The sequence below is a fragment of the Chelonia mydas genome, chromosome 13 (genome assembly GCF_015237465.2).
Source record: "Chelonia mydas isolate rCheMyd1 chromosome 13, rCheMyd1.pri.v2, whole genome shotgun sequence".
NCBI classification, from domain to species: domain Eukaryota; kingdom Metazoa; phylum Chordata; order Testudines; family Cheloniidae; genus Chelonia; species Chelonia mydas.
In genome coordinates this window covers 36,409,092-36,435,848 of record NC_051253.2, presented here as the reverse complement: position 1 = coordinate 36,435,848, position 26,757 = coordinate 36,409,092, and the positions used below count along the sequence as shown (strand labels likewise).

The following is a 26,757-nucleotide window of genomic DNA, read 5'->3' as shown; positions in this document are numbered from 1 at the left end:
TGTTACCTAGATTGCCGAGACCTATGGCAACATTATATGCACAGCTAGCCAGCAAATTTGAACGAAACACTGATCCTCTAAAAAAGCATTGGGAGGAGGAACAAGACCAATTATTTTCTGCTAACCAAATGGAAACAAACTTTAGCCAGTGCTCCAAACTGTTCCTTGGAGCTACATTTAAGATGAATTCCACAGGAAATCCTATGGAGGATGCATTGGACCCCTCTTCAACTGTTCAATGCACGTGCTGCTAAGTCAGCTGTGACACAGAAGGTGCTGACTTCACCCATATGCTCATAGACCAGTAGGCTTTGGGCAGAACTGAAGGGGACAGTGTTTTTTCCCCCCCATCAAATGAAATTAAACCTGTAATTTTCAACCTAGTGGGTGGTAACTGGAAGCAGAATAAAACAGAAAGGCTTTGGCTAAGCAGAGCACTAACAGCAGTGAAAAGCAAGTACCGCCAAAACAGAAATCCAACAATCAAAGATTAGAGCGTAGACATCCTAAGCTTGGCTGCCAAGGGAAAGAGCTATCGACTGTTACAGAGATTCCCAAGAGAAGTTGTTAGAGATATGAGACGCTTTCCTGGAAGTATCTGATCATCCTGTCAAATGCATGGGTCCACCTCACCACCCCACTTCCCTACCCACTTCCTTCCACTCCCTGTATCTATCCCTCTCATTTGAATTTTGCTTCTAGCCTTTATCTTACTTTAATAACTTTTCTTTAACTAGCGGGATTTTTATAATGCATATTTTGTTTGTAAATTGTGGAATACAATAAGGGATTGATATTCTAACCATTCATATTATAGATAACTAAATATTTCAAGCCTAGCTAAGGTGAGGTAGCAAATACTTGATATCTTATGAGGTGTTTATGCATTATGAGAAGTTTATGTATATTTTGCTGTTTGTTTTCTCACTGTCTCTATATATCTTTTGAAAAAATAAAAAAAATTACTAGGAAAACAAATTACTTTGGGGGTTTTCAATGAAAAGTCGAAATTTCCCAGGGAAAAACTTTTCTGACCAACTCTGAACACGTCTCAGCCCACGTGGATGAAGTCAAAGCTAGACAATTGGTGTAAAGACATCAGGGTGGAGGTGACAGGAGGGGCAGGGAAGAGCTGGTGAAGCTGAAGGACAACGTAGGCAGAAGAAGAAATGGGGATAAACTGGGCAGGGATAGATGGAGGTGGAAGTGAGAGGGTCTCTAACCATCAGAGGGATGTAGGACTTAGGAATTGCCAGACTGCATGGTTTGTTTTAACCCTGTGCAAATGCACGTCCTGAGGCACTTGTATGGGTTGAAGTCTGGTTCTCTGAGGTTAACTGGCCCCTGGGAAGTTTCCGATGCTTTGGCCAGGTTTAAATCAATATCAGGGCAGCCACAGGCAGAGCTGACCCAGTTGAACTACAGATGTGGTTTAAAATCAGGTTAATTAAAGCCATACAAGTTTGTGTGCAGCTCACATCTGAATGTTTTAACAGACGACTCATGGATGTTAGTTTGACGTCCATATGAAGGAGGCTGTTTTGACAGTCTGGTGCTGTTATTTGCATATGGTGCCACCAACCCAGAGGAGGGCCCCGTTCTGCCGGGTGCTGCGCAGACCCTCAGGGAAAGTCAGTCCCTTCCCTAAAGAACTTCGATTTAAAATGACAGAACAGACAAAGGAAGAATGAGCTAGAACCCAGGAGTCCTGACTCCCAGCCCCAGCTCTGGTCTAATGACTAGACCCTACTCAGACCCTACTCACTAGCCATTCTGGGGCCCTACGCAGCCCCAGGCCTCCGTGGGGTGGGCAGGGGAGAAGGGGGGAACTTCCCGCCACCGGTGAGTGCAGGCCTGACCCTGCTGCAGTCCTCAGGGGAGTGGGGGCGGGGCTGGGGCGGAGGAGGGGCGGGGCCATGGGGAAGAGGCGGAGCAGGGGCTGGAGCAACACGCAGCTGCTTACTTTGTGTATGGTTAGGGACGGCCCTGACCCTACTCCGAAGCAGGGGATAGAACCCAGGCGTCTTGGCTCCCAGCCCCCACTTGAGATACCCCAGCGTCTCTCTCCTGCTCTCTGTCTCTCTGTGTGTCTCTCGGGGCCATTATCTCAGTACCAGCTCCACCACCCAGCCTTCACTCCCACCTCCAAACCCTTCCCTAGCCGGGTCCTGGGAGCCAGCGATCACCCTGGCAGATGCATCTGACTCTGCGGAGGATCTGGGATTTGCAAACAGCCCAGAAAGCTCCCGGCTCCACTCCCCATGATCCCTGATGCTCCCGCACTCACCAGCCCCAGCCCCGGGGGGCAGGAGAAAGGCCGTGGGCAGCAGGATCAGGATCAGCATCGTCACCGTCTGGGGAAAGTGACAGTGCTCGAGCCTAATTAAGGTGGTGGGACCGACTCCTGGGGCACTCCACTTGATACTGGCTGCCAACTAGGCATTGAGCCGTTGATCACTACCCGTTGAGCCCGACAATCGAGCCAGCTTTCTATCCAGCTTATAGTCCATTCATCCAGTCCATACTTCTTTAACTTGCTTGCTCTTAAATCATACCATGTTCCACTTAGGCTGTGTCTTTTAATTTTCCTGGAGGACCTCTGCATTAGCACTTTAGTGATCATGACACCTCTGTTTTCAGCAATGTCTCAGGTCTTTCATCTCCTGGTGCATATTATTTAATGCTGTATAGCATCTAGGGTTACAGTTTGCATAAAGACAGGTTTTAGGGTAGCAGTCATGTTAGTCTGTATCTGCAAAAAGAAAAGGAGTACTTGTGGCACCTTAGAGACTAACAAATTTATTTTATGGGGGGAGGGATACCTCAGGGATTTGAGCATCGGCCTGCTAAACCCAGGGTTGTGAGTTCAATCCTTGAGGGGGCCATTTAGGGATCTGGGGCAAAAATTGGGGATTGGTCCTGCTTTGAGCAGGGGGTTGGACTAGATGACCTCCTGAGGTCCCTTCCAACCCTGAGATTCTATGATTCTATTTGAGCATAAGCTTTCATGAGCTACAGCTCACTTCATCAGATGCATTTAGTCTCTAAGGTGCCACAAGTACTCCTCTTCAGTTTGCATAAAAGTGTTTTATAAAAACACAACAAAAAATTCTCTAAGGTGTCGAGACAAAATAATAATAAACAAAATTGTAATTGTTGCTTTGCAGGCACCACTACAAAGTATCTTCAAGTATGTAATCCCTCTGTGTTTTTGTTAATATTATTTATGATAGGCCATTGGATGGGGGAGATAATACCTCATAGAGTGGGAAAGGGATTCTAAATGACAAACTGTCATAAACATAAAGATAAGGGTAGCATAAAATCCCTCCTTGTAGCTGTACTAAATCACTTTACCTGTAAGGGGTTAAGAAGCTCAAATAACCTGGTTGGCACCTGACCAGAAGGACCAATAAGAAAAGAAGATACTTTCAAATCTGGGGGGGAGGGGAGGATTTGTTTGGGCTCTCATTGTTTTTTCCCTCTCCAGACAGAGAGAGACCAGGCAGGTAAAACATCTCCTGAAAACCTACCTGAAATGATCCATCTAAGATTATAAAAATTGTAAGTAAGGCAAGGGAATGCATTAGAGTATCTTTTGTTTTAGCTTGTGAATTTTCCCTATGCTAAGAGGTAGTTTATTCCTTTTTTTGTAACTGTGAAACTGAGTCCAGAGGGGAGTCCTCTGTGTTTTAAATCTTTGTATTACCCTGTAAAGTTACCTTCCATACTGATTCTGCAGGTGTGATTCTTTTCCTTTTTCTTTTTGTAATAAAGTTCTTCTTTTAAGAACCTGATGGATTTTAGTGTCCTAAAAACCAAAGGGTTTGGTTTGTGCTCACATTGTTAACCAATTGGTTGGTATACTATTCTCAAGCCTCCCCAGGAAAGGGGGTGAAGGGGCTTGGGGGGATATTTTGGGGGAATAGGGACTCCAAGTGACCTTTTCCTGAATTTTTGTGTAAATCACTTGGTGGTGGCAGCAATACTGTCCAAGGACAAGGAAAGGAATTTGTGCCTTGGGGAAGTTTTTAACCTAAGCTGGTAGAATATAAGCTTAGGGGGTCTTTCATGCGGGTCCCCACATCTGTAATCCAGTGTTCAGAGTGGGGAGGGAACCCTGACACAAATGCTTGCCAGTGCACAAGCATAACATCTCACAAAGAATGGCTGCCTACAAACCCATGTGGCTAAAAAAGAGTTCAGTCAGTTATCAATTTTCTCCTAAAACCTCTGGACAGCTCTCTTATCCCCAATGCCCCGTTCTCTATGGCTGTGGCTTTTGTCTTTTTAATTTGTTTATTGTAAAACCCATCACTTGTCTGTGTGTGTGTGTGTGTGTGTGTGTGTGGTGTTGGGGGGTAGGGAGAGGAGATGTTTAACCACACACTGGACTTTTAAAGTTATCGTTACAATTTACAGGGAGAGCAGGTTTTTGTATTCCAGGCAATTCACTGAGGCAAAAGTTTAAAAAACAAACACTATATTTTAAGACCCCGCGTAACCATTTAGAAAGCTATAACATGTCTTTACATTTTATTTTATTATTGTAAAACCCTGCTTTACGTGAGGGTTTTATATACTATTCCTGTCCCCCAGGAACTTCTTTCTTCACAATTTACATTCCCATGTAGCCTAGCATTACCGGGGGGGGGCTGGGGGACGGGAGGAGGTTGATCTTACCAGGTAAGGCAGTTAGACTGAGATCTTTGTGTCACAGAGACGATCATTATTTAGTTATGGAAACTGAGTCAACTTAGCATCTTTTTAGGCTTCGGTTATTTCAGTTTAAGCCTGTGTTTTTGCTGCAAAAGTTTAGAGCTTTTTTTAAAAATATGCTGCTTCAAATTGCCCTGACTGCATGCTAACTCTTTGTTTTGTATTGAAACACGTTATGTAAACGCCCCTCACTTGCGACAGGTTTCAGCTTCTACTCGGCTGCTGGTTTGGTGCTTGAAAAACACTATTTTTCAAAGGCTAGGCGAGTGTATCGTGAACATTTTTATGTCACTGAACTTCTACAAAATATTGCTAAAAAAGACACCTGGTTACCTTACAGCTCATACAACACTGGTTTTTATGGTTTACTGAAGGCTTGTGTTTCCTCAGATAACCAGGGTGGGCGTTTATCTTAGGAGATGCATCTCTTTGTTGTAAAATACAAGGGTTTCCTTTTTTATTTAAAAAAAGGAGCGACTTTTTATATAAGCTGCTTTCTTAGCACCATCCCCTGTACGAACCTGCTAATATAGGTTCTTTTGAACTTTTATTGTCAATGCTGGGAATGGGACTGTCATGCTTTACAAAGTTTTCAGCTAAAGTCATTTTATGGCTTGGGGTCTTTCTGAGGGTTGGGGTTTTTAACCCTGGAGTTGTCGGTCATTATCTTTATTTTAGAAGCGGGGCCTCTGGTTGTAAAAAGTTGAATAATTTCTTTACAGAATTTTTCCTTTGGGCAAAAGTTTAAAAAGCAAGCCAGTGTTTTTTTGAGAGAAGTAGAACATCTTTTCTTAAAAGATGTATCTTTGTATTCACTCTTAGCCAAAGAATTAAGAAAGGAGCTTATCTTCAAAACAATTAGAAGGGAGTTTTATCTACTTCCTTCTCACTGTTGTCTTCTAGGCACAAAAAGGAGGGGGGACCTGTTGCTACATAATTTTTCTCCTTTAAACTTTTATTGTCAGTGCTGGGAATAGGACATTCACTGTTTCGTATAAATCTAAAGCAAGTTGGTGTATTTTTTGAGGGAAATAAAACATCTTTTGTTAAAAGGAGTATCTATATTTTCACTGTTAGCCAAAGAAAATACTTATCTTCAAAACAGTTAGAAGGGGGAGGGGGGGAGGAGAAAATACAAGGTTTTCCTTTTAAATTTGAAAAACGTAGCTAATTTTTGTTTAAGCTGTTTTCTTAGTGTCATCCAGTATAAAACCAGCTAATATTCCTGACATGCAGTTATGTTATTTCATGATAAGAAAAGAATTCCTGGGCTTTGCAAAAGTGTTAAATGGAGGAAGGGGGGTTTCTTCAGACAGGCTATCTCTGAGCTTCACAAAGCGATAGTTTTTGTCTTATAAAAGCATGCTAATGAACATTTTATCGCAGTAGATAACAGCTTCAAATAACAAGGGAGAATGTGGGGGTATTTAGCGTACTCCTTCACGCAGTTACACATTTCTTTTGAAATGTTCTTGGATGTGACATCCTCCCTTTATAAAGCTTAACAGCTGGGGGAGGGGAGAGGGATGGAGGGAGGTGGAGGGCTCTTGTTTTAAAATCTTGGTATGATATGATTTGTTCAGGAAGAATTTGTGTTATGACGTAGCTGTACAACAGCTTCTGATTCTGATTCTGATACTAAACTGGGAGGAGTGGTAGATACGCTGGAGGGGAGGGATAGGATACAGAAGGACCTAGACAAATTGGAGGATTGGGCCAAAAGAAATCTGATGAGGTTCAATAAGGATAAGTGCAGGGTCCTGCACTTAGGACGGAAGAATCCAATGCACCGCTACAGACTAGGGACCGAATGGCTAGGCAGCAGTTCTGCGGAAAAGGACCTGGGGTGACAGTGGACGAGAAGCTGGATATGAGTCAGCAGTGTGCCCTTGTTGCCAAGAAGGCCAATGGCATTTTGGGATGTATAAGTAGGGGCATAGCGAGCAGATCGAGGGACGTGATCGTTCCCCTCTATTCGACACTGGTGAGGCCTCATCTGGAGTACTGTGTCCAGTTTTGGGCCCCACACTACAAGAAGGATGTGGATAAATTGGAGAGAGTCCAGCGAAGGGCAACAAAAATGATTAGGGGTCTAGAGCACATGACTTATGAGGAGAGGCTGAGGGAGCTGGGATTGTTTAGTCTGCAGAAGAGAAGAATGAGGGGGGATTTGATAGCTGCTTTCAACTACCTGAAAGGGGGTTCCAAAGAGGATGGCTCTAGACTGTTCTCAATGGTAGCAGATGACAGAACGAGGAGTAATGGTCTCAAGTTGCAATGGGGGAGGTTTAGATTGGATATTAGGAAAAACTTTTTCACTAAGAGGGTGGTGAAACACTGGAATGCGTTACCTAGGGAGGTGGTAGAATTTCCTTCCTTAGAGGTTTTTAAGGTCAGGCTTGACAAAGCCCTGGCTGGGATGATTTAACTGGGACTTGGTCCTGCTTCGAGCAGGGGGTTGGACTAGATGACCTTCTGGGGTCCCTTCCAACGCTGATATTCTATGATTCTATGATTCTATGATTCTATGGTCCATCCGAGAGGCATGATTTGCTCCCAAGGCTCCCCTCCCTGAACAGTTCTCAGTCGGGGGACAGGGGAAAGGCCGGGGGAAGCAGGACCAGGATCAAGAGCTGCATCGTTGGAACCATCCAGGGACATGAACGGAGACTCTACCTCAGCCCTGGGGGTTATATGGACCAGGTGAGGGGAGGGGAGGGCAGAACCTGCCAACTACAGGGGCATGTACCCTGCTGCTTGGAAACCCCCATCCTGGTTGGGCCAGGTGCAGAGAAACCCAGTGGGAAATTGTCAGGTCACAGCCGCACCCACAATGGGGGAAAGGTTTCCTTTCTGCTCTGTTGCCTAAACAAACTGGCTGGGGACAGTGGCTAATGATGCCCCCGCGATGTGGCTAACACTGCTTCCCAATATCCTTGGCTGAGGATGTGGTTAACATTGCTCCCCCTCCAGCTACCAGTGTAAGGAAACCTCCGGACTATTCTGCACCTAGATTCCCAGACACATAGATTTCAAAGCAAGGAGGGACAATGCTGACCTTCCAGACTTACCCACCTGGACACCCCAGAGCCAGAACCCACCCAGTGTCTCTGCCCTCCAGCCCGGCACTGCAGGCAGAGCTAGGGCAGATCTCTAGAGAGCTGACATCTGGAGACCCTTCCTGGTGGGGAGAGCTCCAAGAAGAGCAATCTCCTGAGGGTATTGGAGGCAAAGAGGGGACTCAGCCCCCATCTATAGGCACTTCCATGGGGTGGGGGTTTCTGAGAGCAGAGGGTTCTTCAACCTCACTGTTAGGGGGCTTATTCCTTCACCCACTTACTTCCCTGGTCCTTCTCGCATGAACAGAGAGCAACAATACCCAAAGTCCAAAGGTGCAAACAATTCGATGTTTATTGGGGTGAACTTCCAGCAAGCATGATTCCAGTTTCCTTCCTTAGTGTCCCCCTATCCAGCTCTGACACCACAGAACCTTACCTGTGGCCCTGTTCCCATTCCTGCCCTTAGCCAAACATGATTCCAATTTCCTTACCCCCATTCCCTGTTCCCGTTTCCCTCTTTAGCGAAACATGATTCCCATTCCCCCCCCCCCACACACACACTTCCTGATTGACTGCAGACTATATAGTAAAACTTGAGTTCTGCTTAGCTATACCTTAACCAATCATTTTCCTGAAATGTAACTAACCAATCCTAACATATTGTAACATGATTATGTAACCAATTATATCCCACCACCTTAATTAGTTTACACCCAGCAAAATTAATTATACAGCAGACAGGAACAATCACAGAACCAGACAGAGATTATACAGACAAACAATAGGGAAATGGGGACTACAGTGATACAACAAACACAGAAATGAGGATTTCACATCCCAGCTATTGCTACCTGAGTTCTTGCCAGACAGGATGCTATCAAACTAAGTTTCCTTTTACATCTTCGAGGCACGTCCCTTTCTCTGGAGGTGACAGGCACTATCAGGACAGGATTGTATCCTAACAGCCCAATAGCACCTTCTTTCAATGTGACTAGTTTGGAATGTGAGGAGGTGACCGGTCGCTTCCCAGTTTATGGTTGCCTCTGTTGCTTAGCCAAAGGCCTTAGCCTAAGCACAGGGCCTCAGACTGTCACAGTAAGAGAAGGCCCTTACACTGGCAGACAGTGATTTTGATTCTTTCTTTTATACCTCTATAACTAGCCAAGTGATAAGAATACACCTAAATTCTTAGAGTCTAGGCCTTTACAGACAGTCCTGAATATCTATATCCTCACACTCACTGGCCAAGGCAGGACAAGACCCAACAGCCAGGAGCTGGAGTCAGAAAAGGTCTGGCTGGGACTAAAATGTGCAAACATTAAACATGGAGCCATGGGAACAACTGACCTGGGGCCGTGGTGGAGGCAGGAGTCGCTGGGTGGGTTCTGGCTCTGGGATGTCCTGGGGGCCAGGTTTGACTGTCACCATAGTCCCTCCTAGTCTTGCAATTGATGGGTCTGAGTATCTCAGTGCAGAAAAGCCCAGGGGTGTTTCTTACACCTGTAGTATGGAGGAGATAGGGTTAATCACATCTGTAGCCAGGCCTGGTGGACACCAGAGCAAGGAAGAAACCTTTCTCCTGCTCCAAGGGGCCCAGTGTCCAAGGGGTGAGGGGGAATGGGGTCTGTGGGAAGCACGGCCTTCACCCGGTAGCGGAGTTGTTGGCTGCAATGAGGGTCTTCCTGCTGATCCTGCTGGGGCCAAGCACCTGTAGCAAACCCTGCAGCCTCTCCTGAGTGTGACCAGGGCTGGATTTCCCATTAAGCACAGTAAGCATGTGTCATAAACATACAGCTAAGGGTAGCATAAAATCCCTCCTTTACCTGTAAAGGGTTAAGAAGCTCAGATAACCTGGTTGGCATTTGACCAAAAGGCCCAATAAGGGGAGAAGATACTTTCAAATCTGTGGGGGGAAGGTTTTTGCTTTGTCTCTTTGTGTGTGTTCTCTCATAGACAAAGAGAGAGACCGAGCAAGTAATCTAGCTCCTACTGAATGATACATGTAAACTTACAGAAATAGTAAGTAATAGCAAGGAAATGTGTTAGAGTATCTTTTGTTTTAGCTTGTGAATTTTCCCTGTGCTAAGAGGGAAGTTTATCACTGTTTTTTGTAACTTTAAAGTTTTGCCTAGAGGGGAATCCTATGTGTTTTCAATCTGATTACCCTGTAAAATTATCTTCCATTCTCATTTTACGGAGGTGCTTCTTTACTTTTCTTTTCTTTATAATAAAGTTCTGTTTTTAAGAATCAGATTGGCTTTTAGTGTCCTAAAAAACCCAAGGGTCGGGTCTGTGCTCACCTGGTTTACCTATTTGGTTGGTAGATTATTCTCAAGCCTCCCCGGGAAAGGGGGTGAAGGGGTTTGGGGGGATATTTTAGGGAAACGGGAACTCCAAATGGTCCTTTGCCTGAATCTTTGTCTAACTCGCTTGGTGGTGGCAGCAATACCATCCAAGGACAAGGAAGGATTTGTGCCTTGGGGAAGTTTTTAACCTAAGGTGGTAGGAATAAGCTTAGGGGGTGTCATGCATGCTGGTTCCCACATCTGTACCCCAGAGTTCAGAGTGGGGAGGGAACCCTGACAGGTGCCTGGGGTGCCGGCATTCTAGGGGCACCTAAAAATTCAAATTTTGCTGCTCCCAGGTCCGGCTGGGGGCAGAGGTGGGGCTGAGGGGAAGACGGCTACATGCAGAACTCGCTCAGCCCGGCAGACAGAGTCATCTCCCAGTGAGGCCGATGAGTGCTTGAGAGAGGGTCTCTGGGGCAGATTGTGGGGGGTCTCTGAGCAGTGAGGGGTGGGGGGCGCTGGGCACTGGGGAGTCTGTGTGGGGCACTGGGAAGTTGTGGTGGGCCTGTGCGATGGATGCTGGGCAGTGGAGGCTCTGTGGGTGGAGGGGCTCTAGATGGTGGGGTGCTTAAAAGATAAAAGTGGTGGGGGAACCTCCACTGCCTGCAGCGGTGTGTGTGGGGGGGTTCCAAACCCCTGCTCCTAGGGGTGCCAAAGTGCAAATCCAACCCTGAATACAGCTGAGGCTCTCAGACCAGCCCAAGGTATTGTGTGACGCAGCCCCCAGAGGCGCCTTTGGGTCTCTTCTGCCAGTCTGTGCCCCAGACAGGGAGGCCAGCTGCAGAGCTAAGGCACAGGGCTGGGACACAAGAAATCTGGGACCAGTTCCCAGATCTGCCCAGGATTTTTGTGGACAGAGATTTCCATGGAACTGCTGATGAGCATCCAAATCCCTTAGGCAGGTTTACAAACAATCTCCCTGGGCCTCAGTTTCCCCATCAGTACAATGTGAAGCATGATTCTGCCTAGGTCTGGACACTGTTTGCTAACTTTCCCGACTGGACAGATTGCTGCAAATGGCATCCAGTCGGGAAAATTGGCAACCCTAAGCAAAGGCCAGAGAATTGCTCCACAGTTATTTCTAGAGAAGATCTGTTCAACCAACATCCAACTTTGATTCAAAAATTGCCAGCAATGGAGAATCCATGACTCTTGGTAAATTGTTCCAACGGTTAATTACTCCCACTGTTAAAAATGTTACACATTATTGCCGGTCTGGATTTGTCTGGCTTCAAACTCCAGCCATTGGATCATGTTAGACCTTCCTCTGCTAGACTGAAGAGCCCATTGTTAAATATTTCCCCCCCTCTAGATATTTACAGCCTATGATCAAGGAACCAGGTAACCTTCTCTTTGTTAAGCTTTAGAATGAGCTCCCTGAGTCTCTTACTCTAAGGCAGGTTTTCTAAACCTTGAATCATTCTTGTGGCTCTTCTCTGATCCCTCTCCATTTTTTCAGCATCCTACTTGAACTGTGGACACCAGAACTGGACATGGCATCCCAGCAGCAGTTGCATCAGTGCCACATAGAGAGATAAAATAACCTCTCAGCTCCTACTCGAGATTCCCCTCTTTGTACATCCCAAGATCACATTAGCTCTTTTGGCCCAGTATCCCACAGGGAGCTCACATTCAGCTGATTAGTCACCAAGAACTCAAATCCTTTTTCCAAGTCCTGGCTTCCCAAGATAGAGTCCACCAACCTCTAAGTATAGATGGCAAACTTTACTCCTACATGTATATTTGACTGGTTTCCCTCCCGACAGGGGTGACATCTGGAATTGGGGTACCACTGAGCCCCTCTGACCCTCCAGCCTGGGCTCTCTCATATACTGTACTGAAGTGACCAGCCTGCCAAGCTCTCTCCAGGCCCCATCCTGCACTTTCACCAGCACATGTACAGGTAGGGACATGCACATCTGCAGTTACATGCAGTTGCTCTGACCAGCTACTGCACGGGAAGGCTCCAGCTAGGGAACATCCCAGCTAATCAGGCACACACCCCCTCTGGAATGTAAAGCCAAAATTATGCCATCTTGAGCTGCACAGAGAACTGTAAGACATAAGCTCATGAAATTTGCCCCCTCCCTCAACGTGGAGAGGAATATAGAACAGCTTTCTGCCCCTGACGTATGGTTCCCACACACTGGTTTTAGACAAAGCAAAAACAAGTTTATTAACTACAAAAGATAGACTTTAAATGAATATAAGGGCTAGCAAGCAGATCAAAGCAGATTATCTAGTAAATAAACAAAAAACTAAGCTTAATATACTGCATAGATCATCTATGAATATCAAATTCTCACCCTAAGTGATGATACAAGCAGGCTGCAAATCCTTAAGGGGCCAGCTGCACTTACTTACAGCTTGGAATCCCCAGGTGTTCCATTAATAGGCTAAAAATCCTTTTAGCTTGGGTCCAGCACTTCCCCCAGTTCAGTCTTTGTTCCTCAGGTGTTTCCAGGAGTCTTTTTGGGTGGGGAGTCAGTGAAGAACCACAATGATGTCAATCCTCTGCCTTATATACTTATATACTGCCTTATTTTGCATATGGCGGGAACTATTTGTCTCAAAGCTTGGTTCCCACACCAGTCAGTGGAAAAATCCTGACATCACAAGATGAAGTCCAGCATCAGGTGACCTGGTCACATGTCCCTGTAATGTCACAGCAGAGAATTGCTCGCAGACTCTCTGTTGCATCTTCTGGAAGGCTCCCCAGGTGGGAAATAGGTTTCGTTTTAGGCTTATTGTTTCTTCCTAATGCCTCATTAACCTGAAGGGGCCTTCCGAACCAGCCATCTAGACTGAGAGCCTTTTGCCTTGTGGGCATTACCCAGGTGTAACTACATGTGAGATACAGATTCACAGTCAGTATTCATAACTTCAGATACAAAAATGATACACGCATACAAATAGGATAATCATATTCAGCAAATCATAACTTTTCCATTGACACCTCACATGCCTTATCTTGCATAAAATACATCATAACTATGTTATAATCATATCATAATAATATCTGTATGAAGAATGTGGGGTGTCGTGTCACCGTATACATTTCCGTTTACCTGTATTTAAACACATTATTTGCTTGTGCCCAGTTTATCACAGGATCAAGATGTCTCTGTATCAGGGATCTGTCCTCTTTATTATTTACCATTCCCCCAATTTTTGTGTCATCTGCAAACTTTATCAATGAGGATTTTATGTTGTACTCCAAGCCATTGACCTGGTCTCCCAGGTCTATGGGGCTGCAGAGCTTTAATGGCCCCCACTTCCAGAGAAGGGGGACCAATCTCCCTGAGCACAATCTGGCTAAAGGAGTTAAGAGCGGGTTAAACTAATAGTCAAAGGGGTAGGTAAAAAGAGGAAAGAAATGAGCTCCCAGCACAAAATTGAGAACAAAATTAATCAAGGAACCCAAGGACGCAATGAGAAAAAATTCTTCACTTTCCTGTACCTCAATATAAGGATCCTTTTGAACAAACATGAGGAATTGGAACTGCTCATCTATGAGCATGATTTGGTCTAGTTCATATGACTAGAACCTGGTGAGATGATTCCCATGACTGGACGGTCAAAATCAATGCTTATAACCTATTCCTGAAGGACGAAGTGAACAAAAGGGGAGAGGCACTCTATGTTGAAACTGATACCACCTGTTTCTAAGTCACTGATACCTTGGAAGAAAATGATCCTGAATGCTTATGGCTCAATGTCCTAGCTGATAAAGCACAAGAGGTCTTATTAGTTGGTGTCTGATACAGAGAAGATGGGAGAGGATGAATGGTTCCTCCTGCACTTATCTATAACATGTATTAAAAAAACTACTTCGTCGTAGGAGACTTTAATTGGAGTGCATTTTCTGGAGAGTATGTACTGCCAGCACTAAAACGTCCTCAGAATTAATAAGTATTATAGATGGTGATTTCCTAACTCAAAAATTGTTGCCCATGAGGGAATTTTGTCCTGGCCCTTGTTATGCCAAATAAAGAGGAATTGATAGCAGTTCTGCGGAAAAGGACCTAGGCGTGACAGTGGACGAGAAGCTGGATATGAGTCAGCAGTGTGCCCTTGTTGCCAAGAAGGCCAATGGCATTTTGGGATGTATAAGTAGGGGCATAGCGAGCAGATCGAGGGACGTGATCGTCCCCGTCTATTCGACATTGGTGAGGCCTCATCTGGAGTACTGTGTCCAGTTTTGGGCCCCACACTACAAGAAGGATGTGGATAAATTGGAGAGAGTCCAGCGAAGGGCAACAAAAATGATTAGGGGTCTGGAACACATGACTTATGAGGAGAGGCTGAGGGAAGTGGGATTGTTTAGTCTGCAGAAGAGAAGAATGAGGGGGGATTTGATAACTGCTTTCAACTACCTGAGAGGTGGTTCCAGAGAGGATGGTTCTAGACTATTCTCAGTGGTAGAAGAGGACAGGACAAGGAGTAATGGTCTGAAGTTGCAGTGGGGAAGGTTTAGGTTGGATATTAGGAAAAACTTTTTCACTAGGAGGGTGGTGAAACACTGGAATGCGTTACCTAGGGAGCTGGTGGAATCTCCTTCCTTAGATATTTTTAAGGTCAGGCTTGACAAAGCCCTGGCTGGGATGATTTAATTGGGGATTGGTCCTGCTTTGAGCAGGGGGTTGGACTAGATGACCTCCTGAGGTCCCTTCCAACCCTGATATTCTATGATTCTATGATTCTATGATCGCAGAACTTGAAATTAATGATACCTTAGGTACGGATGATCACGGCTTGATCACATTTATAACGTGCAATCAGAGCAAAGTCCAGCCCAATGACAGGAATGCGTGGTGCTTTTAAAGGGCCAATTTCCTAAAGCTGAAAATAATTATGAGCCAAATCGGCCATAAGAATTTAACCAGAAAGATGTCACGGTTAATTGGGAATTTATTCCTGAGGGAATTCTTCATATCTGTGATGTGTCCCACGTAATTTCCCACACCCCACCCCAGCAGAAAACATATTTCCACCGAAGAAGTGCTTCAGATCCACCTTCTGCCCACCAGGGCCTCTGTGGCTTCAGAAACCCAGCAGCAGGAATGCAGCTGGCTGGTCTGTTGCCACAGTGGCCTTTTGTGGGCAAACGACAGAACTGCAGCACTTCTGTTTCTCTATGTATTTTCTGTGTGGGGGGAACGTTCCATGTTAATATGTCTAGTAAGGAATTCACTTGTTGAAAAAATAAAAAGACCAGAATCTTTTTTTTTTGGTCTGTATTTTTACAGACCTCCTCGCTGACAGATATTTTGAAATAAATTACCAAAATAATTGAAATTGGCATGATTATATTGCTTTATTTTGACAAATAAAATATACAAAATTTTGCAGAATTTTAAAATATGGTGTGCCGAAATTTTAATTTTTGGCACTTTTTTTTCTGGCACAGAATTTCCCTATGAATAGGAATTGTTGCAGAAGACTTCACTCGATGCCCAGAAAGACACAATCAAGGAAAGAGTCTGTGTTGGTTAAAAAATTGACCAGTGGCTTCCTTTTATTTACTTCCTTCAGCATCCAAGCCCACAGTACTTTTTTGCAGGCAGCATTTCCCATCAACAAGAGGTCCATTCAAAAATCCTTTTTAATGTGAAGGCCCGTGATGGCCCATCTGATTTTGATAGTCCTTCCAGATGTGTGGTGTGTGGGGTGGAGGGAAAATTCCAATGCTTGGGTTCTCAAGTTCAGAGCAAACATTTTGGTGTTATAAATCAAAGTGTGCATATTTCCTTATGGAATGTGTTGGAACACAGACACTGAATGTGAGATAGATGCAGGGAGGTACTTCTGAGCATTTCATAGAGTCTGAACACTAAATGCTTTCTTGTAAGACTCATCTCTATTTTGGATGAAACAAACACACAGGTGAAAAGTCTGGTCTCCAGCTATGAGTTTGTTAGTTCTCAGTTAATGCCAGCTGCCTGGGTCCGTCTGTGTCACATGGTGTGGTCCACCACTGGCTAGCTGTGTGGGGAGAGGGAGGTGGATGACAGCTCACTCCTGCATGAATGGGCCATCCCCAAGCCATGAGATTCCCTGGAGGGTCACCCCAAGACCATTAACCGTAGGTGTCAGAGTAAGGATGTTAGACATCTATACACACAGCTTACAGTGAGCATGAGACTTGACAAGTTTCCAGCTATCAGTAAAGCCCTCACATCCACTAAAGCCCAGGGAAGTGGTGTCTTAGGTGTAGTGAGTTTGTCTAGTCTGAGACCGGAGTGGCTTGTGAAGGACAGTAAACACTTTGCTTGTTGGCACCAATGGGGTCACAGAGGGCTGGGAGCCAGGAGTCCCTAAGTTCCCTGTAAGCTGCGCAGCCATGCAGCCATCAATTTAGCGCTGCACAGGTGCTCAAGGAACCTGCCTGGGGACATGCTGCAGCCAGGGGAGAGCCGCCTCTCCCCGGGCGCCAACCTAGCTGGTCCTCCAATATGCCATGGGTGGAGGAGGGGTGGCTGTAACCCAGCGCCGGCCTGGACCTGCCACTGACGGGGTGGCCCTCCCCTGGCTGCAACACTGCCACAACCCGAACCCAGCCAAGGCCAGGGTGCCCTTACCCTGGCCTGAACTCAGCCGCAGCCAGGGCAGCCCGGAGCTACTGCGGCCGGGGCACCAGGATCTGCGACCCTCCCCTTGTTCCAACCCAGCCCCAGCTGGAACCTGCCAGGGCCGGGAGAGGGGCGCCTTTCCTGCAGCCCCCGCCCTGGACCTGCCATGGTGGAGGGAGGTGCCTCTCCCTCCCAGGTGCTGGGGGGAGTCCTCTCTCCTCGCGTTAGCCACAGAGCACCGTCCTTTACCCCAAGCCCCTCATCCCCAGCCCCACCCCAGAGCCGGCACCCCCAGTCAGAGCCCTCACACCCATGCACCCCAACCCTCTGCCTCAGGCCTGAGCCCCCTCCCACACTCAGAACCCCCCCACCCCGCCACATGAATGTTGTTATGTGCACCAGTCTGAAGGTGATGTGCCACACAGGGTCGTGTCACACCTCACCTCCATACTGGTCCACATAAGAAAATTTATTCCTCAGAGGAGTGGGAAAAATGAGAGGGAACACTGGTGCCGGCCCCAGGACTCCTGGGTTCTAGCCCTGGCTCTGTGAGGGGAGTGGGGTCTAATATTTAGAGAAGGGGAAGAGGAGGGGGTTGGGAGGCAAGTCTCCGGTGCCCCATCCCTGGCTCTGGGAGGGTTGTGGGGTCTAGCAGTTAGAGTGGGGGAAGGGGAGAGGGCTGGGAGCCAGGACACCTGGGTCATATCGCTAGCTCTGCTGTGTCACTTCCCCTCTGGTGCTGCACAGTCGTAGCTTCCAGCGGTACGACATCACAGATGCTGCCACATCCTCTTCACGTGGTCACAGACTCCCAAAAGGGTGGGGGGGGGGGGGGCTTGTCAGAAATGGCTGGTCTGCCCAGACCCACCCTGCTCACAGCTGGGCCAATATGAGAAAGATCCACATTCCTACCAGCCACTGAGATCAGTCACTGTCACTCACAGCCCCCATCGCAGAGACACGGGCAGGGAGCTGAGCGAGGATGGAGCCAAGTGAGTTTGAGCCCCAGATCTACCCAGCGCTGTCTTCTCCATCCAGTGGTGCATCATCCATCCAGATGAGCAGGGACCCAGCCATCCAAGATCCAGCCAGCTGTACAGGATCACCGGCTCACGCATGGCGTGTCCTTCCTCCCAGCCTGTGTAGTTGGCTGTGGTTGGAAATTGAGATGCCTGAGCTCTGCATTTAGATGAGTGTGTGGGTGACACTGAGGTTTCCTGCCCCCCCCCCCCCCCGATACCCCCAAGCTGAGTCTATAAAGCCTGCAGGCCTGAGGTAGATTCACCATCCCTGCACTGACTCCAAACATGCAGGCCCAGATCTTGCTCCTGCTCCCCATGGCCTTTCTCCTGCCCCCTAGGGCCTGGGCTGGTAAGTACAGCTGGGATTAGGGCCCCTGGGTCATTCGGGTGAATGGGGGGGGTCTCAGGGATTGGGGTCAGTGGTGGTATCCAGGGGGTCTGTGACAATCTGTACCCATATGGTCACTACTTTTACAGGACTATGATACATTTTGTGCAAAGAGTGCCTTGTGAATTATCATCTGAAAACTCATAATTTGCTGATCATTATTGTTCTGGTAAAATATGTGTGGCATGTAAAGTTGTCATAAATATTAAGGGAAGGGTAATATCATGTTTTTGTGTCTTTTTGTAACTTAAGGTTTTGCCTAGAGGGATTCTCTAAGTTTTGAATCTGATTACTCTGTAAAGTATTTACCATCCTGATTTTACAGAGGTGATTCTTTTACTTTTTCTTTAATTAAAATTCTTCTTTTAAGAACCTGATTGATTTTTCATTGTTCTTAAGATCCAAGGGTTTGGGTCTGTGTTCACCTGTACCAATTGGTGAGGATTATTATCAAGCCTTCCCCAGGAAAGGGGGTGTAGGGCTTGGGGGGATATTTTGGGGGAAGACGTCTCCAAGTGGTCTCTTTCCCTGTTCTTTGTTTAAAAAGCTTTGTGGTGGCAGCATACTGTTCAAGGACAAGGCAAAGTTTGTACCTTGGGGAAGTTTTTAACCTAAGCTGGTAAGAATAAGCTTAGGGGGTCTTTCATGCAGGTCCCCACATCTGTACCCTAGAGTTCAGAGTGGGGAAGGAACCTTGACATTATAAGATTTTATTGCATGGTGTTACTCAGACATGTTTCAAGTCTGGGGAGCAGCCACAAACCACTTCCCTGGAGACAAACAGCTAGCTGATGCTTCAGCCAGGTGTCAGTGTAATCAAATGGATCATCACCTGGTTAAGCGGCCAGTCTTGGGCAGGAAAGATGTGGGTGAAAAATTTACATCTTGACACAGAAACAGCTCAGTGTTACTGTCTGCTCAGACTTTCTGTCTTCTCAATCCCAGCTGGAGATGATTTTTGAAAAAGAGAAAGACCTATAAGAAGGAGAGCAGACCCCCCCCCCCAGTGACCTCTCCCTTTGTCTCTAACCAGGGCACTCACAACACCGGAAGTACAAAGGAAGCAGCATAGGGGACGGAAACTGACTGAAAGCGACTCAGTCAGTAAGATTGCAGAAACATGTGATGAGCGAGACCTAACAAGGCATGCTTTGTACAGAATGTATCGCCATCCTGTAATGGGTTTAACACAGGGGTACAGAATGTCCGGGGGGATCAGGGCATGTTGTCTCACCCAGCACTGATATCGATTAGTGTCACCCATCGCCCGCATAAGAAAGAGCTTGGGAAGGGCAAAAACAGCGACAACAGCACCAAGCAGTTCAGCACCGAGCAACAGACCCTATGTCCCATTCCTCGCCCAGTCCCCTTCTGGGGTCTCTGGCCTAATCTGGGGTGATGTTGGCCCCCAAAGCTGTGAACTCAAGGCAGGGCAATTACTGCTGCACTCCTGGTGCGTTTGTCACCCATTGTCCATCCAGCGACATCAGAGCTTTAGATTCTCCCGTCAACCCCAGGGGGTGTCCAGTGTGGGGGAAAGCTGAGCAGGGGGCAGGGTTCCAGGCCCAGGGATCCCTCAGGGAGAGCATCACAGGGGTTGGGTTGAGGCTGTGGGGACTCCCCTTTGGGATAGGGAGCTTGGTCCCAGACCAGCCCAGGGAGATGATGGGGTTCTTTAGATGAACCTGGTCTCCCCCTGCAGGTGAGATCATTGGAGGAAAAAATGCCAAGCCCCACTCCAGACCCTACATGGCCTATCTGGATATACAACGCAGAAACAAGCTTATCAACTGCGGAGGGTTCCTGGTGGCGGAGAACTTCGTGCTGACGGCCGCTCACTGCAATGGAGAGTAAGCGCCTCTGTGCTGGGGATGTCGGGGCAGGTTGGGCGTTAGTGGGTGGTGGAGGAGCTGGGAGCTCTGGCACTGTCCTAGGTTGCAGGGAAGGAGCAATTAGTTGGACAGTCTAGGAGAGCAAAGCTGAGGGGTCTGATCTGCTCCGGGGGGGCAGCGTGTCTCTAGGGGCCTCTACAAACCATGGTCAAGATCCAGTGCTGGGTAAGTCAATGGGGCTACTGCCAGTGACACCAGCTGGGGTCTGGCCTATTGCCCAGATCGGGGCAGGGAGGGGCTCATAGCCCCAGGACAGCTCTGCAGGGCTCTGCGCTCGGGGGAGCAGGGCTTAGGCCCCTGTCTGGATTTGTCAGGGATTGTTCTTCGGGGTGCAGGGGAGATGAGCCCTGGAGAACAATGGGGAATGAAGCAGCTCAGGGGGACAGCACAAGGGGCGGGGGGAGACACTTTGTGCTGCTGCCCTTGAGGGGAAAGGCCACTTGTGCCATTTCCCACCCCCAGCCCCCCGGCCCCTCACACCTCCCCGAGCTAGCCAGTCCCCAGCCCTGGGGTGGGATCTGCATTGGCAAGGTGTACAATGGTGTATACATTTTTGCAGACCAGAAGCTGAGTCCATGATCACAGCCTGAGAGCCCCAGGGTGCCCTGCCCCATCCATATCACTGTTCATGAATCAGACCCACATGTGCCCACCCCCCACCTCATGTACACTCCTGCAACGGATGTCCCATGGGTTGTGCTTGGCTTTTTCAGCAAGATCACTGTCAAGCTGGGAGCGCATAATATTAGTAAACAGGAACGGAGCCAACAAGAGATCCCTGTGTGTCGCCATATCCTCCACCCACAATACGACAGTGAGACCACTAACAATGACATCATGCTGTTGCAGGTACCACCCCCATTCCATCACCTTGCGCCTAGTGACCTCACACTGCTGCAGGTACCACCCCCATCCCATCACCCCACCCTACTGACATCACACTGCTGCAGACACCGCCCCTAGCCCATCACCCTGTCCCCTTTGACCACATGGTCAATGGGTTTTGCTAGGAACAGGGTGTGTCTGGGTGTCCATGAGTGTGACCCTCACACTGATGTTCATCATTCTTGTCGCTCAGCTGGCAGAGACAGTGAAGCTGAATAAATGGGTGAAAACCATCCCCCTGCCACGCACCAACAAGAGAGAGAAGCCAGGGACCAAATGCAGTGTCGCCGGCTGGGGCCGCACCAGCAAACAGAGTGAATCAGCCCCAGCCACCACACTCCAGGAGGCAAATTTGAAGGTGCTGGAGGATGACGTGTGTCTGAAAAATCCCGATGTGACCTACTATGACTATGACGCTTCCACCATGATGTGTGTGGGAGATCCGAAGAAGGGCAAAGCCTCTTTTAGGGTAAATCTCCTTCTGGCTTCAAGCTCCCTTGATAAATCGTTATTATGAATGAGGCTTTTGATGTTGCAGTCGGGCCTACGAGAGGCCAATAGGGGATCAGGCTCCACTGTGCTTGGTGCTGTACAAATTAATGGGCAAAGAACTGGTCTTGTCTCAGGGGAAGGCAGAGACCAGCTGGACAGGGGAGTGGATGTGGTGTTTAGACCAGCTGGGTCGTGGGGTGCCAAGAGAGATGGGTGGACATTGTGGGGTGACACTGGGACCAGCTGCACCGGGGGGTGTCACTGACCTGCACATCAGTAGGAAATGACTCACTGAGCTGTTCTCCATCTATGGCTTGTTTAATTTTGCAGGGCGACTCTGGGGGCCCCCTGGTGTGTGGGAAAAGAGCCCAGGGCATCGTTTCATGGGGATCCCAAAACAGCGCCTCCCCTGGAGTGTACACAAGAGTCTCCACCTTCATCTCTTGGATAAAGGAGACGATGAGGATGCTGGAGCCCCAAGCCGAGCCGGGAATCGCTGCACGGGCCAGAGCTGCACCACTTCTGTCCTTTGGAGAGGCCCAGATGTAGGGCCTGCTTTGCAGAGGGGCAGAGCCCCCCTAGGCTGAGCCCCCTCCCCCAGCCTTTGTTACCCTCTGGCAGCCCCCCGCCCCGCATCATGAGCGTCAAGGTAGGGAGCCTAGGGGAGTTAGGAGCCAGGTTTGAGGCCAGCTCCCGTCAGCTTCCTTGGAAATTCCAACCCTTAGACTGCCTCTTTGCTGGGGAAACAGGTGGGTTATTTCCTCCCAGGTAACAGACTTGAGCTGAACCCTGGGGAGGACCCAGAGGTTGGTAGCTCTCATCTGTGTCAGCTGGTCAAGTGACAGTTTATGGGAGATCCTCGTCGTTACCTTGACCTATTAACTTCAGTTGGAACTGCAGCCTGCCCTTTCCTCAATGGGCCTTTCCCAGGGGTTTGTTCCCCCTGGGTGGCCACCTGCTGTTCCAAACACACCTGTTCCCAGCGCCAGCAATGCCAGTGGGAAAGGAACTCAGCGACGGCGACGCTGAACTGACCGCAGATCAAACATTAGCGCTGATCCTCCCCTTCCCACTTCCTCTGCCCTGCTGAGTGGCCTGCTGCATTTCGCTCCCTGCTTCGTAGCCAGCAATGAATAAAATGAAGTTACAAAAAAGAGTAATTCGTGTACTGCCACATTAACCTGAGCCGTGAAATCCAGAGCAGCCGCTGCATCTGCCAAGGCCAGGAGGGAATTGACCCCTACAGGGGAAGGTGGGCCTGTGGTTAATGCGCTAGGCTGGGACCCAGGACACCTGGGTTCAGTGATTTCATGCAGAATGAGGATCTGGTGGGTGCCAGTGTTAACCCCCTCAGGGCTGGAGGAATCCCTGCCTGCTGGGACAGAAAGGGAACTACAAGGAAGAAAGCAGCCTGAGCCATCAGCTGTCCAGGTTCCAGAGGTTCAACTTCTGGGACAAAAGTGGGACAGGTTTGAAATAGTTCTAGTGACAAGAAATTGATCTGCCTTTTCCCATCCCCATCCATCGATCTATCCTATCCCGATCTATCTGTCTAGGCAATCCCCATCCATCCATCTATCCCCACCCCCACCCTCACCCAAACCCACACCCACCCACCCCTCCATCTATCCCCATCCCACCCCCAGCCCTCCATCCATCCATCCCCATCCATCCAGCTATATATCCCCCTCCAGCTATTCCTCCATCAAACTATCCTACACCCATCTATCTATCTATCGTGTCCCTCCCCATGCTATGTCAGAACCAGTTTTCAGCTCTTTCATCTCTAGGAGGTGTGGGGTCTGGCTCAGTGGGGCAGGGAATAGGACATATGGCCTTTCCCCTTTGGAGATGCTGGCTCCTGTCTGGCCTGGCAGGGGGACTGGCTGGCTCAGGCGAGTGGAGAATCAGAAGCATTATCCCCCCCCACACACACACACCTTATCAAGGGGTCTGCAGGAAACCATGCTATCACAGATTGCGGGATCTGGTCTCTCTGACCCACATCCCTCCTCCCAGCTCACACCCACACTCAGGGCGGGAGGCAGTTGAGAAGAATTCATGGCTTCCTAGATTCCAAGGCCAGAAGTGACCATTGTGATCATCTAGTCTGAGCTCCTGACACAGGTCACAGGCCTGCCCCACAAGAATTCCCAGAGCAGGTCCTGTAGAAAAGCATCCAATCTTAATTCAAAAATCAGCTGTGCTGGACTCTTGGCAAATTGTTCCAATGGTTAATTACTCTCACTCTTAAACATTTACACATTATTTCCAGTCTGAATTTTTCGAGCGTCAACCTCCAGCCATTGGATCACGTTAGACCTTCCTCTGCTAAACTGAAGAGCCCATTGTTAACTATTGCCTCTAGCTATTTAGAGCCTGTCATCAAGGAACCAGGTAACCTTCTTTTTGTTAAGCTTCAGAATGAGCTCCCTGAGTCTCTCTCACTCTAAAACAAGTTTTCTGAACGTTGACTCATTCTTGTGACTCTCCTCTGATCCCACTCCAATTTTTCAACATCCTACTTGCACTGTGAAGGAAGAAACAATAGGCCTAAGGAGAAATTTCTCTCCCACCTGGGGATCCTTCCTGAAGATGCTATAGAGAGTCTGCGAGCAATGGCTGCTGTGACACTACAGGGACATGTGACCAGGAATGCGTGGGTGGAGGTGGGGGTGGGGGTGGGGATGGGGATGGATGGGGATTGCCTAGAGAGATAGATCGGGATAGGATTGATCGATGGATGGATCGGGATGGGAAGAGGCAGATCAAGGGGTTGCACCAGTGCCACATAGAGAGGTAAAATAACCTCTCAGCTCCTACTCGAGATTCCTCTGTTTGTACATCCCAGGATCACATTAGCCCTTTTGGCCACAGCGTCCCACTGGGAGCTCACATTCAGCTCAGTATTCACCAAGATTCCAAAGATTTTTTTTCCAGATCCCTGCTTTCCACGATAGAATCCCCCATCCTGTGAGTACAGAGTGCAAAACTTTATTCCTACATGTATATGTGATGGGTTCTCCCCGGGGGTGCCACCTGGAACTGGGGTACCACTGAGCCCCTCTGACCCACCACCCTGGGCTCTCTCATACACTGTACTGCAGTGACCAACCTGCGAAGCTCTCTCCAAGCTCCAGCCTCCACTTTCACCAGCACATGTACAGGTAGGGACACGCACAGCTGCAGCTCCATGCAGTTGCTTTGACCAGTTACTGCATGGGAAGGCTCCAGCTAGGGAACATCCCAGCTACTCAGGCACCACCCCAGCTCCCCTCCACCCCGGAGTGTAAACCCAAAATTATACCATCTTGCACTGCACAGGGAACTGTAGAGTGTAAGCTCATTAAATTCGCCCCCTCCCTCAGTGTGGAGAGGAATATACAACAGCTTTCTGCCCCTGAGTTACGACTGCCACACAGTCGTTTTAGACAAAGCAAAAACAAGTTTATTAAGTACAAAGATAGACTTTAAGTGATTATAAGGGATATCAAATAGAGAAAGGCAGATTACCTAGCAAAAAAAAAAAAAAAGCAAACTAAGCTTAATATACTGCATAGATTGGCTATGAATAGCAAATTCTCACCCTAAGTGATGATCCATACAGGCTGCAGATTCTTAAGGGGCCAGCTGCACTTGCTTACAGCTTGGAATCCCCAGGTGTTCCATTAATAGGCTAAAAATCCTTTTAGCCTGGGTCCAGCACTTCCCCCAGTTCAGTCTTTGTTCCTCAGGTGTTTCCAGGTGTCTTTTTGGGTGAGGAGTCAGTGAAGAACCACAATGACGTCAATCCTCTGCCTTATATACTTATATACTGCCTTATTTTGCATATGGCGGGAACCCTTTGTCTCAAAGCTTGGTTCCCACACCAGTCAGTGGAAAAATCCTGACATCCCAACGTGGAGTCCAGCACCAAGTGACCTGGTCACACGTCCCTGTAGTGTCACAGCAGAGAATTGCTCGCAGACTCTCTGTTGCATCTTCTGGAAGGCTCCCCAGGTGGGAAATAGGTTTCGTCTTAGGCCTATTGTTTCTTTCTAATACCTCATTAACCTGAAGGGGCCTTCCCAGCCAGCCATCTAGACTGAGACCCTTTTGCCTTGTGGGCATTACCAGGTGTAACTACATGTGAGATGTACATCCTTCCTGATCACTCTTGTTACAGTCTGTATGGTAACATCCATTGTTTCATGTTCTCTGTGTATATAAAATCGCCCCACTATGTTTTCAGTGTATGCATCTGATGAAGTGAGCTGTAGCTCACAAACGCTTATGCTCTAATAAATTTGTTAGTCTCTAAGGTGCCACAAGTCCTCCTTTTCTTTTTACGGATACAGACTAACACGGCTGCTACTCTGAAACTTGTGAGATATAGATCCATAGTCAATATTCATAACTTCAGATACAAAAACGATACATGCATACAAATAGGATAATTGTATTCAGCAAATCATAACTTTTCCATTGACACCTCACATAACAACATAAGAACATCAGAACAGTCAGACGGAGTCTGACCAAAGGTCCATCCAGCCCAGTATCCTGTCTACCAACAGTGGCCAATGCCAGGTGGCCCAGAGGGAGTGAACCCAACAGATAATGATCAAGTGATCTCTCTCCTGCCATCCATCTCCACCCTCTGACAAACAGAGGCTAGGGACACCATTCCTTCCCAATCCTGGCTAATAGCCATTAATGGACTTAATCTCCATGAATTTATCCAGTTTTCTTTTAAACCCTGTTATAGTCCTAGACTTCACAACCTCCTCAGGCAAGGAGTTCCACAGGTTGACTGTGCGCTGTGTGAAGAAGAACTTCCTTTTATTTGTTTTAAACCTGCTGCCCATTAGTTTTATTTGGTGGCCCCTAGATCTTATATTATGGGAACAAGTAAATAACTTTTCCTTATTCACTTTCTCTACACCACTCATGATTTTATAGACCTCTATCACATCCCCCCGTACTCTCCTCTTTTCCAAGCTTATCTTGGAATAATAACATGACTTATCTCACATAAAATTCATCATAACTATGTCATAATCATATCATAATAATATCTCTATGAAGAATGTGGGGTGCAGTGTCACCATATACATTTCCGTTTAGCCATATTTAAACACATTATTTGCTCGTGCCCAGTTTACTACAGGATCAAGATGTCTTTGTATCAGGGATCTGTCCTCTTCATTATTTACCACTCCCCCAATTTTTGTGTCATCTGCAAACTTTATCAATGAGGATTTTATGTTGTACTCCAAGTCATTGACCTGGTCTCCCAGGTCTATGGGGCTGCAGAGTTTTAATGGCCTCCACCTCCAGAGAAGGGGGACCAATCTCCCTGGGCACAATCTGGCTAAAGGAGTTAAGAGGGGGTTAAACT

At 47.8% G+C, this 26,757-nt stretch overlaps 1 protein-coding gene and 1 pseudogene across 2 annotated transcripts; one reads left to right on the top strand and one right to left on the bottom strand.

The window, feature by feature from the left end:
* The window catches only part of LOC102930895, a 37,174-nt pseudogene extending 34,829 nt beyond the window's left edge, over nucleotides 1-2,345 (bottom strand).
* Nucleotides 2,346-17,930: 15,585 nt separating this feature from the next.
* LOC102930674 (granzyme B) lies at nucleotides 17,931-22,921 on the top strand. Of its 2 annotated transcripts, none has more exons than XM_037915247.2 (5): nucleotides 17,931-18,069; nucleotides 19,811-19,958; nucleotides 20,714-20,900; nucleotides 21,079-21,354; nucleotides 21,708-22,921. In XM_037915247.2, exons 1-5 carry the CDS (start codon nucleotides 18,006-18,008, stop codon nucleotides 21,924-21,926), a joined length of 894 nt encoding a protein of 297 aa, XP_037771175.1. In that variant the 5' UTR covers nucleotides 17,931-18,005; the 3' UTR covers nucleotides 21,927-22,921. The 2 variants fall into 2 exon arrangements, with proteins under 2 accessions (XP_037771175.1, XP_007069771.2); XM_007069709.4 differs by having other exon boundaries at nucleotides 18,000-18,069; nucleotides 20,714-20,849; nucleotides 21,708-22,916.
* The last annotated feature ends 3,836 nt before the right edge of the window (nucleotides 22,922-26,757 follow it).